The 19,217-nt window shown below is 38.9% G+C and overlaps 2 protein-coding genes across 4 annotated transcripts; one reads left to right on the top strand and one right to left on the bottom strand.

Moving 5' to 3' along the window:
- Nucleotides 1-56: 56 nt before the first annotated feature.
- LOC104967714 (poly [ADP-ribose] polymerase 12) lies at nt 57-4,363 on the top strand. 3 transcript variants are annotated; one of them, XM_010797231.1, is made up of 10 exons: nt 57-140; nt 1,049-1,161; nt 1,493-1,691; nt 1,834-1,978; nt 2,059-2,191; nt 2,308-2,428; nt 2,899-2,977; nt 3,058-3,160; nt 3,247-3,370; nt 3,613-4,363. In XM_010797231.1, exons 1-10 carry the CDS (start codon nt 125-127, stop codon nt 3,672-3,674), a joined length of 1,095 nt encoding a protein of 364 aa, XP_010795533.1. In that variant the 5' UTR covers nt 57-124; the 3' UTR covers nt 3,675-4,363. The 3 variants fall into 3 exon arrangements, with proteins under 3 accessions (XP_010795533.1, XP_010795530.1, XP_010795531.1); XM_010797228.1 differs by having other exon boundaries at nt 59-140; nt 1,493-1,700; XM_010797229.1 differs by having other exon boundaries at nt 60-140; nt 1,493-1,700; nt 3,250-3,370.
- A 5,350-nt stretch (nt 4,364-9,713) lies between these two features.
- Nucleotides 9,714-13,423, bottom strand: lum (lumican). Its single transcript, XM_010797227.1, has 3 exons — nt 13,340-13,423; nt 11,531-12,409; nt 9,714-11,180 (listed from the first exon to the last, which is right to left on the bottom strand). Exons 2-3 carry the CDS (start codon nt 12,402-12,404, stop codon nt 11,026-11,028), a joined length of 1,029 nt encoding a protein of 342 aa, XP_010795529.1. The 5' UTR covers nt 12,405-12,409; nt 13,340-13,423; the 3' UTR covers nt 9,714-11,025.
- Between the last annotated feature and the right edge of the window lie 5,794 nt (nt 13,424-19,217).

Genomic DNA, 19,217 nt, shown 5'->3' with positions numbered 1-19,217 from the left:
TTTGTACTTCAAATCAGCAGTCGATCTTGCTATGATTTCACGATCTGCATTACCAGCCTCTCGTCAAACAGCGTATGGGAGTGGCTGTAGGCTAAGTTAGGGAAACGAAAGTGTTAGATAGAGGATGGCGTCTGCCTATCGTGAGTACTTTTTTAACATCATTATATTAATAGTCATACTATAATAATATAATATAATGAGTTACTTATGTGTTTTTGTTTTATCGACATGCTTAGGCACACTTTTGCCCTCATAAAAAGAGTGGCCACTCTGGCCACTGTATGTTATTATATGCGAAATGAGACATTTTGAGTTGTAGTAGGTGTTGATATGAGGCAAAATAAAAAAATATTAATTGAAGGCTATATGCCACGTTATAGGGGAAACACGATGAAAGTATTACCTCGCAATCGGACAGTCAGACACAGATTTATAAGAAGTGGCGATGATTGTTTGAAAACATGACAAGTTTCAGTTTCGTTTCTTGATGAGCTCTCTGTTCTACTGAAGCCCAAACATGTATAGTAATAATCATGGTTTACTTTAATTTCTCATTTACTCTGAGTTAAATTAAATTCAGGGTTATTATCTTTCCTTCATTAATCTATAGACTATAGGCCTACATTATTTTTGCAACGTGTAGATCATGGCCATACAGCATAGGCCTACTGGATGTGATCTAATGATCCAGCAGGGGGCAGCAAATAAAGATAATAAGTCATTTTTTTTCAATATTAACTTGCACTTTCTTTTAAACTGTGTTTTAAAATGTACTTGAAAGAATATCTTATGGCCCTTTATTTAAAAAAGCGAATAATTAAAAAGTAAACTTTGATTAATTGTTTACCATTTCTCCTTGAACAAATATCAGTACAGAAAACAATTGCAACATAACAACTAAAAGTGTCCCCACTTTTCACCCTTAAAGGATAATGATCATGTTCAGTCATTATCAATGGGAATTTTGTTCAAGTGTTCACCAAATATGTAAACAAATTTTGATGTGTGTTTTTCATTCTCAATTATTGTTTTGTGCCATTGTTCCCAGTTGCTGACGAGGAAAAGCCCTCTAGTGACCCTGAATCCTCCTCTGAGGCGGAATCAGACGCCAGTGAAGAGTCTGACAGTGACAGTGATTCAGATGAAGGAGATGGTTTTCAGGTTGGAGAAGATGTTTGAGTCAGCATCTATATATTGCACATAAAGCCACAAGAGGTGGATCCATTTAAGGCCTTATCTTTTAAGGCAGATTTTATTTGCACCCAGGTGACTTTAGTGGAACATGCTAGTATAGCTACATTGGCTATTTACACCCTGGGTGTACTGTTAAAATGTAATAAATACTTTTTTTTAAATAGTTACATTGTTGGAATATCATGGATGTTATGCTAAAGAGAATTTATTGCCATGTTTGACACCCTCTATTTTTCACACTGATGTAGAACTTTACTTTATTTATCAATTGAGTGATTCAAAATCTTTCCATTTTCAGTTGGATGGGAACGGGCCCTGCAAGTATTACAACAAAGGCCGGTGTCGGGATGGTGAGAGGTGCTCTTTCCAGCACGTCTGCCAGTTTGCCCTGACAGGAAGCTGTCGCTACGGGTCCAAGTGTAAGCTGAACCACCCCACAGGCGGGGGGGAGCCCTCGGGGGCCAGCAACCGGGATTCAGGCCGATCTACGTCTAGTGGTGAGGAAGGTTAGTCCCGATTTTGTTGACTACCTTATCGACTCATCAATTAGTGGTTTTGAGTCACTACAAACGTCACTTTTTACTCTGCACACTGTCATTTTTCAAAAAATGTACTTCTAAATGTTGTCTTTTTAACCAGATGCAAAGCTCACTGATGGTAGATGCTACCAGTGGCAGCTGAATGCTGAAAATGGTTGGATGGATGTTGATAATGATCACATCCTCGAGGCCCAGTATTCGCTGCCTCACTGCAAAGGCATTAAAATCTACAACACACTATACGGGTAAGAGATAACAATGCAGTGCAAAACATTTTCTACATCAAAAACGGTTTAATGACTGATCTCTCTGTCTCTGTCTATAGGGCAGTGAGTATAGATTTTAACCGGATGAGAGTGGATGGAAAGAGTCTGAGAGCGAGACGTTTGGATGATGGAAACACTGTGTGGATCTGGTACTGCACACTGGGTCGAAAGTGGATCAAGTATGGAGACAAGGTAGATAGAATTAAACGATTGGACCTTACTTTTGTGTGCAAAAATACAGCAAATCCCTAGTTTAACATTTGATCTTCTTGGTCAATTTGACAATGAATACTTTTTTTTCTGGATAGGACTCAAAGGGCCACCCCAGTCCTGTGAAGAGCTCTGACATAGAGAACAAGTTCCAGAGTAACCCAACAAGCTCTTTCACGTTAAACGTCGGTGCTAAAACCTCTGAGATTAAATTCAGCGGTGAAGTATACTCAAAACACCTTCACCAAATACACATGTTGACTAATCCTGTCCCACTAAATCCAAATGTAGAACATTCTGCCATTGGGAAGTACACACCCCATGAGAAATCAGGGTCGTGTGCACACATTAAAAGCAAAAGTTGTGATAATGAAGTCAGGAATATCCCAACAAGAATCTAAACATATAGTGGAGGACCGGACTGCAAACCTAAATAGAAAACTATTTCTGAAGTGAAATACTTCCTAGGGAGTAAAAACCCAATAGCAGTCATTGAAATGTAAATACAACTGTAGAATTGAATAATGTCATTCAAACATATCAGCATTCAAATGTGCAGAAGTGTGCTCTTGAATGTGCGTAGATTACCTAAAATCAAATCCCAATCTATGTGTGAACTGGATTGTAAATTGGCCTAATGTTAGTTTCTACTTAGAAAGCAGCTTTATTTTTATTCTTTTTTTTGGCAGAAATGCGACAGGTGTCCAAAAAGAAAAAGAGAAAAGTAACTCGTCGACCACTGTTCCGACAACAGCCCGCAGGAGCACAGTGAGTCTGGATTGTGTGAATAAACCATTTCCCAAAGTCAAACCATTTCTTTAAATTAATCCAGAATTGTATATTTACAGAGCTTCTCAAGCACCATTAGCTTTCCAGAATCTTTCTGTGGGCTCCAAACCACAGTGGCAGTTTGAGGGGAACAGTGGAGCGTGGCATGTGTTCAAACACAGGGTAAGTTATCTGGTTACATTAAACTAAGAAATTGTATCTTTCTTTGTTACGAAGTGCAAAAAACATGATGTTTCAAATGGTTTCAGCAGAGAGGAACGTCAACTGAATGCTCAGTAATCAGTGATGAGATCGAGAGGAAGTATCAGCAAAACCCCCAGAGCAGCATGACCTTCGACGTGAAGGGACAGACCTACAAAATGGATTTTGCAGGTAGTTATTTTTCAAAAACTGCAAGAGGACACATTTGTTTTACTGGTTAACTATTTACTAATAAGTTCATGAGTTTATAAATCGTGGTTTGTTACTAGGAAATCCTATAAAATACATGTTCCTGCTAAATAAAGCGTGAAAAAACAACTCTCCCTGCTATAATGAACTGTCAGTTGCTTGAATAGTAATCCTGAAACACAACATACAGTAGAGCATTTATTTGTTTTATTTTCCCTCTGCAGCGATGATCCAGACCAACCTGAACACCAAGCATTCACGCAGGATCCGACGTGTGCTGGTGTGAGAATTAAAGGAGATTTGGAAGAGCTCAAGAAGAAAATCTATAAAACAATTGTGCAATACCATATTTATACAATCAATTCAATCTGAGATGTGTTTATTTGGGGTATTTGGAGCAATAATATAATAATAATAATCATTGTTATGAATTGACGTGGCAGTACATTGGCGTCTTTACAGAAGAAATACATATGATTCAGGATAAGCTGGAATGATGCCAAAGACTGTTCTTTTTTTATTTGGATTTTGTACAAAAAAAGCTTTGAAGTTTACCAGCTCACCTAAATGCTGCCTGGCAAGTTTTACCTCAGATTATGGATACTTTACACATTTTCCTTTTGCAGAATTGTGCACACACACCGTACAAATACTTACTACCATACTATAAGATGACATTACAAATATTAGCTTAATAAGGAAAAACACTCCTGGAATTATCAGACATATATTTCACGTTACATATACACACTGCCTGTTATGTTACAATATAATTGATTGGTTTGGATATATGTCTAATGCAAATTCAAGGTAAATAATAATTACCTTTTTTAAGTGTTTTATAAAAGTCAGGGGGGTGCATAATGCAATATAAACATGTCATTATTTCTGCTCAAGATTCAAACTATTGGATCTTAAGGTTTACTCTACTTCATACATATGCATTTTCCTTCAATAAAAATGGATCTAATGTAATATTGTTTGTTGTTTTAATATTTTGAAAATCCATATAGTATATCGACAGCTGTGTTAATCTAAATAAATCCCTGTAGACAAAGAACACAAGACATAAAAACTTCACTTTTAATAATATATGTATGTGTGCATACAAAATACAGATGCTGTCAAGGAGTGAACTCTGAGGCCTGAACTCAATTGCACGACTCAAATTCAGACTCGGATAGTGTTTCAAAATAAAGACTTTACTGGGATTTGCACAGTAATGAAAACAAGGAAAACAAAAACACTCTTTCGAGGAAAACTAGAACAGTGATCAATAACATAGATCCGTGAGAAGTCCGTGAGGTAAGCAGGAACGTAGGTCATAGAGAGACAACGAACTGACAATGAACAGGAGGGCGCTAACACAATATATACACAGGTAAAGGGGACACAGGTGGAAACAATCAGGGCGGGGAAAATAATCAAGGACGCAGGAGACAGAAGGGGGCGGGGAGCGTGGAGGCCTGAAATGAGAGGGAGAATTAATTAAGGGAATAAACATAAAGCACAGGACAAAGGGACATGACCAAACTAACATAAAGAATAAACTTTCACTATAAGTTTCTTAGACATGACAATCTACGAATTAGATCAAATATAAGAGTCAGCTGAATTAGTGTTGATCCTGCGAGGAGACGTTTTGTGTGAAGAGAAATTGAANAGTACAGTTTCTACGGCCCGTCTACACAGCAGCGTTAAAAAATCTTCCAACGCTTCTGCCCATTCACTTTGAATGGGGTGACGTCACGTTGCCTCGCTTAAAGCGAGGCAACGTGACGTCACCCCATTCAAAGTGAATGGGCAGAAGCGTTGGAAGATTTTTTAACGCTGCTGTGTAGACGGGCCGTAGAAACTGTACTTTGAAGAAGTTTTTAAGATGAATGGAAACTTTACTGTACTAAATATCTTGGCTGTTTAGGACAGTAAACCTCACTTCCTTGCATGCCATTCTCTATTTCTTTATCTTTTAATCACAGCATGTGTAGTTATTTAGAAATATCCATAATAATTTTTTCTGAAAGTAAAAAGTGTATAATTGCTTTTTGAACGCATGAAAATTAAAGAAGATTATGTTCTCTCAAACCAGTTTGCAGACAGGTAGCAGAAGCTACTAATAGTCTCAGTCTAAATGCAACAGGACAGCCTGAAGCCTCTATTACCAATAACTCAGCAACTCTACTACTATGGCCAACCAGCAGCCTTAATATCATTTTTGAATTCAATCATGAATTAGTCAGCAATTACACCAAAAGGAGACATATCTGTTTTTTACAGGGAACTAAATAGTAAGTAACCAAATACTTACTCCAGTCTTACAACAAACAACTCTTTAATAATGCGTATGAAGATTTAAAATTGAACATCCCAACCATTGAAAATTGTCATTCAGGGCTTTATGTATCTCATCTTAAATAAATATATATTACTATGAATAAATCTTGACTACAATCTGCCTGGTAGACTGAGAAGTAACACATGCAGAGGAATATGATAATGCTGATTTCCTGCAAGGGGCTTTGTGTCCGAGCCAGCTATGGTAATTATTATTAACTGCATACGTTTTGCAGGATCCGTTTCATTTGAAGGCTCTACTTAAATCAACATGACTTTGAAACATTTGGAAAAGTTCACATGGCTTTCTGCCTATAAAGCTGATTATGGATAATTATAATGTGGAAAACAACTGGTTTGGCTGGGAAAGTTACTTTCCAAGATATGTGTTATTTATACACTTGAGCCATAGTTTAGCACAATTGTGTCTATGAATCTATCTATGTCCGGACATTAAGCATTGTAATTCATAAACTAGACCAAATTAAAGAAAAACGGCATGTAACAACGTGCCCATAAACACTTTCAAATACTTTTTTAATTTCCAAGGTTCCTTCACCCCTTTTACATTTAAACTGCAAGTACTGGAACAGATGCTAGCAAGGTGCAAAACATCAAAATGAAGATAATTCAGATAAAAAACATTTGAAAACTGCACTGCCCAAGCCTGTGCTCCTCCTCTCTTAAACAGATGTATTACTAAAGAAAGATGGAAGTTTACCTGCTCCCCAAACAGGTGTGAGAGGTCTGCATTCAGTCAGGTGCTGTTTGGTTCTTGATGTTTTCCCAATGAACTCTGATGAGTGTCCCCTGTTACACTTGTATTGTTGTAAGTTGAATTTCCCAAAGGCTGCACCTTGGACACCAGTTGAACCAAGAGGATGGAGCATGTGTTGTCTGTGGGAGGACAATTGTGGGAGAGTTGGGATGTCCTTTCAGAAATTGTGTTGTCTACTTTTCTGCCAGCCCAGCAGTTTTTTCCGCCTCTTTTTGTTTTGTCGCCTTGTTTTTTGTAAAATGTGAATTCATCAGTGTGGCGTGGCGTTAAGTGTGAAACTGCTGTCACTCCACCCAACTTAACCATTTGGTCTACAAAGGAAGGAGGACTTGCAGGGGGGGATGGGTGCACGACCATTTCATTGCTCATTTCAGCTCACAGGCCATTCGGTGTGTTTTGTAGGCTGTCAGGTGAAGTTACAGAGGGGCTTAGGGGGGTTTTCATTCAGACATTCACACCAGACTTTTTACAGGTGGATTAATTTTTTTCTTTATTTCTTTTTCAAACACATGTCTTCTTTTTGCAGTTCTTTTCAGAGCCCCAGATCACTATCAAAGATAGACAATACTAAAGTTCTACTTTATTCGTTTTGTATTGGCTCATCCATAAAATATCATGGACATGTGTATTTCCAGTAAACGTGGAGCCTTTAACCTATTTCGATAATTCAGCTCCTTGTGGGTTAGGGTTAGGGTTTGGAATAGGGGTTAGAATACAAAAAAACAACCTCCCCAACGGTGAGTGTAAGAGTCATGAAATGTGGCGTCTCTGATGGTCTCCTCCTTCCCGTCATGTGTACCCAGTTTGCCGCCTCTAGCTTTTTCCTTTGATGTAGCCGTCATTGAAACCCATTCTTGCTAAAAGTTATGATCCTCATATAACAGCGGAACGGTAAGTGGTACGATCAACACATTTGATTTGCGTGCATGTGTCTCCCCCCTGCTTGTGTTTACCAAGTTTGGAGTTTCTAGCTCTTTCTTTTTATGTAGCGGTCATTGACCCTCCAGGGTTAGGGTTAGGGTTGCTTCAATCTTTAGCTTCGCTGCTGACTCCCCTCCTTTTATCTGTCACTGTTCTCCAGCAGTGTGTATACACATCTGTCTAAACTTTAAGGGAAAAGGATGAGAATGTACAAGAGATAGGGGGATAGCAAACAGCAATTCTGAAACGTCTGACTAGAGACTCTAAAGACAAGTTAGAGACAAGGAATAATAATAACAATAGCGGTAAAAAGATAGAACAGCTGGAGTTGGTCTGGACTAAAGGAGGGTCTTTGGAATTTGGCTGCCAGTCTTCAACAGCTGATTATACTTTCACTTATCGTCAAGCAGGAGGATGAGAGGTTTAAGGTTTTATAAAAGGACTTTATTGTCTAGACACAGGCAGGAGCTGCACTCATGATTTAAATAAGGGTAACACAGGAGGAAGAGGAGGAAATGGTTCGAGATTGGGGATCGGTACGAATGACCATATTAAAACAGAGGAAATGTGAAAGCTGCTAAAACAAACATGTAGCATGTTGTAATGGTAGTGGTTGTGAGTAGACTGATAATGTTTACCTCCCAAGATGTATTAAATGGCATAAGGGAGTGTTGGGTATTTAAATGACCACTCGGCACCCTAAAGACAGACGACTTTCATTTACACAAGCGAGTCAAAATAAAATTAAACTCAACCCTACAGCTGGATCTAATTACAAACACCTAGCAGTAGCCTAAATCAAATGGGACATCTGGAAGCCGTTTACATAATTTGTATAAATGCCAGGAATCTAATCAACTAACCATCTTAGTGTCTGCTCTCGTAAGGAACTCTTGACTAAGACTTTTGGAAGAAACTAGTGTCAGCACATGTGGTGCACATCAACATCAATTAGTGGTAATTGTTACAGTTGGTGCACAGTTTTGGAAGGGCCCAATCTATACTTTAAATGAAGTGACAGGTTTATGTCAAAAAATACATCCTAAGAAATTGACTATGAAATAGTCAGTTTAACGTCTTGTCTTTCAATACTGTGGAATAAAAACGTTATTTAAATCTTACTATTATAGAAGTACAAAACTAGGAGAATAGACTGCAGTTGCTCCCAGACTTTTTGGACACTGAAACTGTTTGGAAGACATCAACTAAAAATGAATAGCAGACATTTTAGGCTTTGACATAATCCAGAGTCTTTTTCTGATGAAAAATTCTGCTCCAGTTTAGTGTCCATTATTACTAAGTAACACAATGCCACATGCACAATAGCTTGTTTTAAACCACAGTTAAATCTAACAGTAACAATCCACAGCAAGAGTTGACAACTTTATGAAGTTATAAATATTAAAAATACAGACCACCACATTTGTTAAGGTGCTCCTACATTTTTTTTTGATTTGTGCCAAAGAATAATCCAAGATTCATTTCATTGAAATAACAAAGCTTATAACTGCGGTTATGTGCTAATCCCTGCATCCCCTGCATCCCTCCAGGACCAGATGTTTTTTGTTTCATTCGTCAGCTTTGAAATGGGGAAAGATCATAGGTTCTCTCTGTAACTACAGTAAATGAATGTCTTGAGAAATACAAAGTAAAATATGGGCAAACAGGGGAAAACTACAAGGTATGACTCCTTGAATACAGTTGGGCCCTGAATTTAAACTGTATACCTGAAAAATAAACAACAGACCTTATGGAGAATAAATAAATATTCCATCCATTTAAAAACCCTTTTCCTTTTGTAAATCCCAGGAAACATTCTTACTTCATCTCAAAGATTAAGGCCAGAAAGGAAGATGGTAGCTGCCAAAAAAAGCACACTTTACAGGATAAGAAGTAATGTGGAAATAATCATGCCCAGTAGTAATGGACGTATTCTCCATTAACTTGTTGTTTTGTTTGTTGGCTGCTTTCACTTGGCTTCAGCTTGTTCCTAAAATTCTGACAACTTTTAATAAAACATACCTTATAAAGCCTTAATAACTAATCGTTTTATTAAATTAGCAAAATATATGTTTCTTTTATAATCTAGTCACACCTAAATAGTGGCTATTTTGGATTTATATAGAATTAATGTTTGCTTTACCAACAATTAATAAACCATTATTCAAAAAACATGAACTATTGTTTGAAGTATATTTTGAGTAAATTTAGATAAGCAAATAAATTAAATGTGCAGGGCAATCCTTAATGTTAATTATGTTTATGCTCAATCAAATGAGACGACTTCACAAATTTGTTTCCATACATGCTCAACATTTATTCATCATACAAATATGTTGGAAACATAGTTTATTGAACTCTGTTTGGTAACAGCAAATCCAAGAGCGGTTACCAAGTCAAAGGCCACAAAAAAAATCACGTTAAAAAAAACATTATTCTAATAACATCAACCCAAATGACACTGCTGTCAAGTTGTATTGATAAGAAGGAGTTTTTAAACATGGTGAACAACAACATAACAATGAGAGCGCCTTAACTGCAAAAGCTGTAGTTTATTATAAAAGAATGGTACCATTGGTTGCATGCAGGTAATGCAAATGTATACAAATCAGCAATGCACATAAAAGTAGACAGCTAGAAATGAGTTCACGTTAAGAAACATTTGACTTATGATTTCCAGAAAAACCTCCTACAGTATCACCTCAAGGTTTAACTGAGCAGAGTAAGTAGTTTCAAGGTTAGTACCAATGTTTTTTAAGCATGTCTCCTTCATTCTTCTCTTCTTCTCTTGGGCATTAAGGATTGGTTGTGTTTGATTATCGATTTGTTTTATTTTATAGCTCAAAGAAGTCAATCATTCAGAAAACATGGTATTTCAGCCAATGCACCATTTGTGAAGAAGGCAGACACGACTAACAAACACTGGCATTTTTCTTAAAACCAATTTGATCAATGAAAGTTGTTTACAAATGATACGTCTATGTAACTACTCTTTACATTTGCTCATAATTTCTTACATCAGGCATTATACATTGGAATCTGAGAACGCAGTCCTTTATTTACTGGTCCTTTGCACAGCAATGGATTCATTATTGTACTCACATTGTATTATACATGCTAAACATTGGAATGCACAAGACAGACAACAAAATCACGGTTGACGACTGAATTGAGACATTGGAGCCATTTTTCACTCCATTCGGTCTGTATTCAATATCACCAAATTCAAGTTTGGAATGTGTAAAGTGTGTGTTTATTATCAAAGTAAATGAATACATTTGTATTCATAAAACTTTTGGTCCTTACATTTTTCCATTTGTTTGTATTTTTTATACCTTCATGTTCATTAGAACATTAGATGTTTGATGAATCCAAACGTTTTATTACATGTTTGGTGAGATATGTTGCGAAATTGTTGATAGCTTGTATTGCCATATATTGTATTTAAAATTTGCCCAGCTCTTGATTAATTCCAGATATTAATTAATATGATGAAGATGACATTACAGATATTACATCATTTGAATCCAGAAGCCTTTGGACTGATCTGTGTCATCGTAGTGGAGAGGGGGTCATGGAGAGGGCATATATTTGAGGGAGGTCCTTATTCAAATATGACATCTGAGGCCACGCGCAGGCAGTTGGAGGATTCAGGGGGCATGCTGCTGTGAGTGACCATGTTACCGTCCAGACGCAGATGCTTCAGGTGGGAAAAGCTTGTAGTCGAAACATACTTGCAAAGACTTGTCAGCTCAAATTCTGCAAAAAATGGAGAGAAGGTTGTGGAAGTTGGCAGAAAAACAAATGACTCAAAAGTTATTATATACCATCAAAACCTCTTATACGAGGCTTCAAAAAGGTACACTTTGGCAATAACGCCCAAAGAATCATAGCAATATGCCTGCAAAGAAAGCAAATAGGACGACCATACTCTAGCATACATGGTTTTAAACAGTTCACAATTTCAAATATTCCAAATAGTAGACTTTACACATTTTATGATGAGGAAACCTTTTGTGAGGCATACTAAATGTAGACAAAACATGAAGAGAGATCCACAAAGCACTTTTAGAAAAATAGTCAAACAAGAGTAAAGAGTTTCCACTCACTTTCAATCTTGTTGGCCTGGAGGTAGAGTTGCTCCAGATTCTCGTTGATCTCAGGGATGGACTTCAGTTGGTTGAAGGACAGGTCCAGCTCCACCAGTGAAGTCACGTTGAACACTCCTGCAGGGATTCCGGAGTCCACCAGCTTGTTGTGCGAGATCCTCAGGGACTGCAGCAAGGGAAGCTTGCCAAGGTACCCTGCTCCAACAATGTCAATTTCGTTATAGTCAGCGTAGAGGATTTCCAGTGAACCGGGCACTCCAGCTGGCAGTTTCTTCAGCTTGTTGTGGCTCACATCCAGGGACAGCATTTTCTTTGGCCCTTTAAATGCCCCCCCAATGGCATCAGAGGTTAGCTGATTGTTTTGAACATTGACGGAGGTCAAGTTCTCCTTGTCACTCAACAGTCCAGAAGGGAACTTGGACAACTGGTTGTGCATAATCTTCAGCTCGTCAAGGGACTTTGAGGGAGGGATGACTGGCTCTGTCAGGTTGTTGTTGCTGAAGAATAACTTCTCCAGGGCACTGAGTTTGTCGATTGTGCCCTTTTCTATTTTAGCATTGGTAATCTGGTTGTTGTCAAGTATCAGCCAGCGAAGGGTATCGGTAACATTATCGAACACTCCTGCCTTGATCTCTTCTATCAGGTTGTTCTGAAGGTACAGGTACTTGATTCCTGTAGGGACTACTGGAACAAACTTGAGCTTGCGGCTGTCACAATACATGGCCGTCGGGAAGTTGAATGGGCAGTCGCACTCTTGATGACAGTTAGGCCCTGAGGGCCCATGCCGGGAAGCAGGTTGGTAGTCATAATCATCATACTGGCACAGGGCCACACTGACCAATAGGAACAACAGGGGTAGACGAAGAGGTAACATTACTTCTGGAGATCCAACAGACAGAAGGAAAGTGAAAGCAGAAGATATGTTAGAATGTTAAGAGGGGTCAAAAGCAACAAAAGTTATCTTATAACAGCATTGAATCCTAACCCTAATTAATGGATATGTTTTATAAAAGCCTCATAGTAAAAGCCAAAGTAGGATGTATTAATGCATCAAATAAAAAGGTGAAGGATAAAATAAAACTATAACACAAAAGAGTCCAGATTTCTTGATTCAATTATCTGTGTCGCGCCACATCCTTGCGGCTGCAGCTTCAACCTAACTGCATTACTTCATCTGCAGCACTTCATCTATCAACTGGTACATTTCTACACAAACAAGCTATTGAGCAATAATGCAAAACAGATGTTTGAGTAGTACATGATAAAGATATACGTACACCAATGCACTCATGTTAAACATATGTTGATGGTATGAAGCACTAAATACAGGGAGGTTAATCCTTTCATTTTATAAACAACAAAGAAAACCAACAGAATGAACAACTTAAATCAGACATATAACTAGTTTAGGATCATGACTATACAACATCAACCCTGCAGACAATGCAGAACAAGTTTGATTAGTTCCAGACACATAAAAAATGCAGAAACTGGATCCAAGTGCAGAACAGATCCTTCCCCAAAGTCACAGAAAACTATTAAACAGTTCAAATAGCCACTGAAGATCTGTATAAACATGCAAGATCTAGCTAAATACATATTTTTCTGAAACATTATGCAAATCCTCAAACTTCTAAAATGTTTTTTTCTTTTTGTTCCATGCACTGGGATTTTTGCCTTCTCTGTTTCTGCACTAGCCACTACCCAAAAGCCTGACAGTGACAGCTGATAATCTCACCCGGAAAACAGAAATACAGAGAAACAATCAAACAGGAAATCATAAATCCATGCAACCACATGCAAGCTTACCTGTGGTTCTCTATCTTTGTGTGCGTGGGGTGGAAGGGCAGTAGGTAAGACAGTGTGGTGTTCAAAAGCTGGAGGTCTCTGGAGAAAAACACAGAGGGAAAGAAGGAGGGAGGGGGAGGAGAGACAGTGAGGGGTAGATGGAGAGAAGGAGAGGGAGGAGGGGAGGCTTCAACTTTAGTCAGGTCGTCACATAAATTGAAGGAGTCATCGGTATGGATTTCTGAGCAAGCAACATCCAAAAACGACTGTTAACTAGCCAAAATGCAACAAAGAACACAACTATTACACAAAACAAGTAAGATGCTCAAAATAACACCTTCACCTTTTACAATGTGTATCACCTTTACAGATCAATCACTTCTTGATGAGGTACACTTCTTCTTCTGGTACTTGTCCTCCAAACAACCACCTTGGAGTGTGTGCACGCAGAAACTCGGGTTCAGTTGGGGAGACTGTTTGTGGAACAATTTAAAGAGTTGGAGAAGCTTTGCATGGAAAAATGTGAAAACGATCTCTGGCAGCCATTTAACCCATAAGCCGGTTTTGAAGAGAAATACATTCAGCTGTACCTCTCGACTCGTCAATAAAGCATTGGAAAATATGACAAAAGGTTGTAAGACAGCCAGACAAGAAGTTCATAACATTTGAAGGAAAACATTGCCTCTCCTCTGTTTTTGCCAAATAAATGGAACTGTAAGGTCGGAAATGTAAGTTAAAGCCAATCAAAAATAGTTACTTTCTGTTAAGTACCGTAAACCCTCTTTATTATCTACACAAATAGAGATACACAAGACCAAAATTCACGTGGGTGTTGTTCTACTCATCAGATAGGCACAGTTAAGAAAGGGGGTGGAGGAGATAAATTACCAAATGTTTCTCCCATTTGTTGGTGGACATCCATCACACCAGCACAGCATGCCCTGAATTGACGTCTGGATTGCATTGGTCGCAGTGCAGTCTGTTACTCTACTCACATACCATTCTTGGGTGCCATCTTGGACGCATTTCTCTTGTATGGAAAACGTTCATGCGTCACATTCTAACTCAATATATTCGGTTTCCCAAGATAGTTCTATGACATTTCACGTTGATTTATTGACATTTAACACATTTGATCTATAAGTTCCTTGTAAATGGTGTAGGGAGGATAATCCATCACGTCACTGTAAGTCATTTTGTGAGTCACTTTTTGTTGTGCCCCTTCACACTTAAAAAATAATGTTGTTTGAGGACTAGAACAAACTGTTTGTCATTGAAGTACAGAGACTCTCAAAACCTCCACAATATGAAAGCAAGTTAATGGTTCTCAGATTGTTGTTGTCAGAAGTATAACAATGGCCTGCTTCTCCACTAACATTCAGTGATAGGTGGACTTGGAGTCAATGTGCCACAGGCCATGTGGCAAAGTAATTGATATTGTTGGGTTAATAGTTTAAAACCCCTCAAAGGTGACCTAAGACATCCACCAAAAACATGCAAATTATCTAATTACGGAGGTTTTGAGATGGTTTGTTATCTTACTTATCTTACTCACATATTACATTTCAACAATATATATGTCAAATTGCTTGATATTACATTTATTCATAGGTTTTGTTTCTTCAGTGAATATCCAAATCATGCATTGTTTTTGAATTCATATGTATATTTGTGCTACCTGCCCATGTGAAATAGTAAAGGGCAGAATTTAATGTGGCTTGTCTTTAATATAAGTTAATGAGCCACATTAAAGGTGTCCCTATTATACTGTTTTTCATCAATAAATGATAGGTCTCAGATATATACGAAACATGTCTCTGAAGTGTTTTGTTCGAAATACCTAACAGATCACCCATTGTAGCATCCCATAAACCCCTCTGTTTCAGCCCTGTTCCAAAAGTTCTGATTCTCTGTCTGTTACTTTAGATGAAAATAAGGAGACACTCCCCACGCCCTCTGAGAGATATTTGGTTATAAAGAACACAATGGTGCTCTAGGAGGAGATTCAGGTGATAAGGTGGGGGGGGGGTTACCTTGGTTGGTTATTGGCTAATGGTTACATAAGCCAAAAAAAACGTTATGACATCATAAAGTGGCCAAAATCTGATCAGCTCATTTTCAGACAGGTTTTTATATAAATGGATCAGGACATATTTTTTCCTGAAACTTGTGAGGGGACACATGTTTATGTATAAAATACATGAAAAAGTGGATGTTGCACAATAGGTGACCTTTAAGGTCAATTGAGCCCAGGTGGCTCGTTAAGGTTCCTAACAATTATTTTGTTCTTCTCTCCACATGCACTGCAATCTGATTTGGCCACTCTATAGGCAACGCCTTACCCTTGGTTTGATTTAATTCATTTGAAATATAATAACTTCTCCAAATAAACAACCCTATGTCCATGCTTTCCTGATCATTTCGGGCCAAATAAGTGTCAAACCCTTCAAATTGAATGAAAACAGCTCTCATTGGTCCAGACATACTTCACATTTGTGCTTTTAAATAAAAAAAAACTGCCTAAAATATATATATTTTTAGGTTGGGTGTTTTTAACTCTGTTACTGGAAGTGTTTTTGTGTGAAGCCAGACTTAAATTGTGCAGAGTGCAGTCTGGGAAACAGACATTTTGTCATTTGCTTATTCACTTTTCCTTCAATTTGTTGATGTCTGCCTTATGCTCTTATTCCATTAGTCGAGACGCAGACATTGGCTTTTGTCACTGTTTTCCTAATACTTTTGTGTGTACTCAACTTTGACTTGTTTAATTTACTCATAGTAATGCCAAGTTATGAGTTATATTAGGACATAAATCCATGGATTAACAAAACATGGAAACAGCTATTTCCCACGCTTGGCAAATACTTGAGATAGATTTATACCTTTTTTTCCTCTATTTTATTTTGTCTTCTGATGGTCAAAGTAGGCCTTTATAATAAAAGCAGTATTCAACAGAAATGTGCAACCTTCCCCTTACAGTTACTTTGGATCTCAGAGTCTTTATTGGTTGTAAGTTGTTGTAAAAATGTAAAAAAAATTAAAAGGACCGGCAATGTTATTGAAGCAATTAGGCAATATACTTCAAAATCAATCGAATCACTTCCTATAATGGGAAGTGGCCATGCTGCTGATTTGAGAATCAACATCTCTGTAAATCTGTGCATTTTTAGAACAAAATCCATAGCTTTTTCAGGTGGCGCCTGATTTAAAAAAAATCTGTTATCTGAGTTATTTTACTTAATTTTTTTCTGCAAAATAAAGCAAAAATGCAGGAAATTCATTTGAGAGTTGGTGGATTACTTGTTATGATATTGTGGTGTTTAGGTTTATTATTGTTGTATAATTCCACTTTTATGACAGTTACCAATCATACAGAAGGTACTGTTTCCTAATGATTTCACTATTGATTTATACATGCGATGGAATTGTTGGAAAATTAGACGAGACCCTGGGATAAACGTAAGAAGAGATTGCACATTTATCGGACATTCAACATTGTGCCATTCATCTGTAACTTGCAGAGTAGGTTTTTTTCTTTGAGGGTTGGTGGCCTTTGACTTTGTTGAGGCTGGGAACCACACATCAGACATTAGTCATCCTGTTTTTCTTGCCATATTCAGACTGACTTTTATCATTGTTCGTAATTGATTTGTCCTTTTACAGTCATTTTGCTGAGTTCCTTGTAAAAATGTGAAATGATGGATGACACCCTCGAACAAATTGGCGATGGATACTTATAAACCCACTCATGTATCATTTCTGATTACTTCCATGCTTTCTGAACGGATACAAAATAATGCTTCAACGGAGACGCTTCCCATTCACTTTGAATGGGGTGACGTCACGCTTTGCCGAACTGAATTGTGGTTCCGTTGCTTCGCTTTGCCTCCATTGCTCGCGGTGAAAGTTGAGAAAAGTTCAACTTTTCAAGCGTCGACGGAAGCGCCAGCCAATCAAATCATATGCCAGTACAAGCACTAGCCGATCAAACCTCGTGCTTGTGTGTCGGGGCGGAAGATTCATTTGATTGATTGTGGTCATGCGCCAGACACGCCCACCGGCAAGCTTCAACGTGACGGAACCGCGTGTAGGATATGTCAGTGTCAAAGTTGACATGGCTAACGTTACCAGGTCTGTTAAACTCTTGGACGTATGGATATTAAAGCTCACCTATTATGCTATATTTGAACAGGGCCATATCTATACATATATACAGATCACCCATTGTAGCATTCCTCATACCCCTCTATTTCAGCCCTGTTACAAAAGTGCTGATTCTGGGTCCGTAGCGCTACGGCCCGTCCACACAGCGGCGTGCGTTGAAGCTTCAACTTTGAATGGGGTGACGTCACGCTTCGCCGAACTGCATTGTGGGGAGCGTTGCTCGCGTCAAAAGTTGAACCATGTTCAACTTTTGAAGCTTCGACGGCAGCGTCAGCCAATCAAATCCCATTTATGAAAATCTGCCAGTACAACTGCTAGCCAATCAAACCGCGTGTATGCTGCGAGTAGTGAATCACCCGGTGCTGTATGATCAGTCTAGCTGTTCATCTACCGGGATACAAACCGGAGGAGCCAGGCATGGAGGGAGGTGGCAGAGATAGTGGGTGAAACTGGTAGGTTTTCGCCTGTTTGGGGAGTTTATATCCAGTGTACCTCGTTTAAACATTTAATGGACAGCTAGCAGGCATAGACAGTATATATAGCTAGCATGGAATGCTAGCATTTTGCTTTGTATGTCGGGGGCGGGAAATTCATGTGATTGGTTGTTGGTCGCGTTGCTCGCGTTGACTCCCCAAGCTTTAGACACGCCCAACGCCAAGCGCAAATGCACGCTGCTGTGTGGACGCTCCGTGACCGCGGGTAAAGTTAGTAGTTGCGTTGAGTTGAGCGGTTGTGTTTTAGTGAGCTGGTATTTTTCAGTAGTTTTACATTGTATTTCACCATTTGTAATCATGGTGCAGTATTGTTTTTGTGCAGGTTGCACAAATACCAGCCTGTCAGGACATCGAGTCCACAGTAAAAAGGACCGGAGCTAGCGTTCGTTCCTGGGTGCGTTGTTCATCCACCTCCCTGCAGCACATACTCTCTACAGCTTTATCAGGAAACCGTATTACTTCTCTCTCCCCCCCCTTCGCTGCTCTCTCTCTCTCCCCTCCGGTACACGGCACCGTAAGACGTAGTGTGGAGTTGCATTAGGTAACGCTGTGGTGGCTGTACTGCTCCAGCCGTCTCCTTTGTGTTTGTTTGTTTCCCCCTGTCTGTGTTGTTAGTGTGTGCGTGGTGGCTGTCACTCCTGGCTCCCGGCTCAACCTCCACTCACCTGCTGCAATCAGCTGTGCACCCTCCCCGACTACACACCTGCTTTCCATCAAGCCATTTACAACGGCATATTAACGGAGGCTCCACAACCTTTCTCCGCCAGATCGTCAAGTATCAGCCGTATCTCGCATCTCCCCTCCGGTACACAGCACCGTAGTGTGTGGAGTTGCATTAGGTAACGCGAGATACGGCTGATACTTGCGCATTAGTTTCTGTTATGGATCAGTATCAACAGTCCTGCCAGTAACGTTACTATATTATCAATGCTACTTTAGTTATAGCCTGATATATGATAGCTAACTTCACAATGTTGTGATGTGACGTTAGCTAACATTCTGTAGCTAACGCCGGTCACTCACCAAGATAGCTGCCCAGTTCNTTTTTTTTTTTTTTTATGTTTTTTTTTTTTTATAACCATTTTTCCTCCTGGTCTCTCGCGCCTCCCCTGTCATGCCTCTGCGCCCCCCTGGGGGGGCGCGCCCCCCACTTTGAGAACCACTGAGTTATACTGATATTGATCTTTATTAGTTTGGCCTTTTTCAGGTGGCTAAAAATAAGTTTGCCGCTGCCTCCTCCC

The sequence above is a fragment of the Notothenia coriiceps genome, unplaced genomic scaffold (assembly GCF_000735185.1).
Source record: "Notothenia coriiceps isolate Sejong01 unplaced genomic scaffold, NC01 NC01_scaffold00037594, whole genome shotgun sequence".
NCBI classification, from domain to species: Eukaryota; Metazoa; Chordata; class Actinopteri; order Perciformes; family Nototheniidae; genus Notothenia; species Notothenia coriiceps.
The sequence above is the reverse complement of the archived record's forward strand: the minus strand, read 5'-3'. Positions and strand labels throughout refer to the sequence as shown.

Bases quoted from the DNA above. Each gene is read 5' to 3' on its own strand.
- lum (XM_010797227.1), bottom strand. From the start codon at position 12,404: ATGTTACCTCTTCGTCTACCCCTGTTGTTCCTATTGGTCAGTGTGGCC. The intron at 11,181-11,530 runs GTGAGTGGAAAC...CATTTTTTGCAG, and splicing joins CCAGGCCAACAAGATTGAAA to AATTTGAGCTGACAAGTCTT.
- LOC104967714 (XM_010797228.1), top strand. The intron at 3,161-3,246 runs GTAAGTTATCTG...AAATGGTTTCAG, and splicing joins GGCATGTGTTCAAACACAGG to CAGAGAGGAACGTCAACTGA. The intron at 3,371-3,612 runs GTAGTTATTTTT...TTCCCTCTGCAG, and splicing joins CTACAAAATGGATTTTGCAG to CGATGATCCAGACCAACCTG.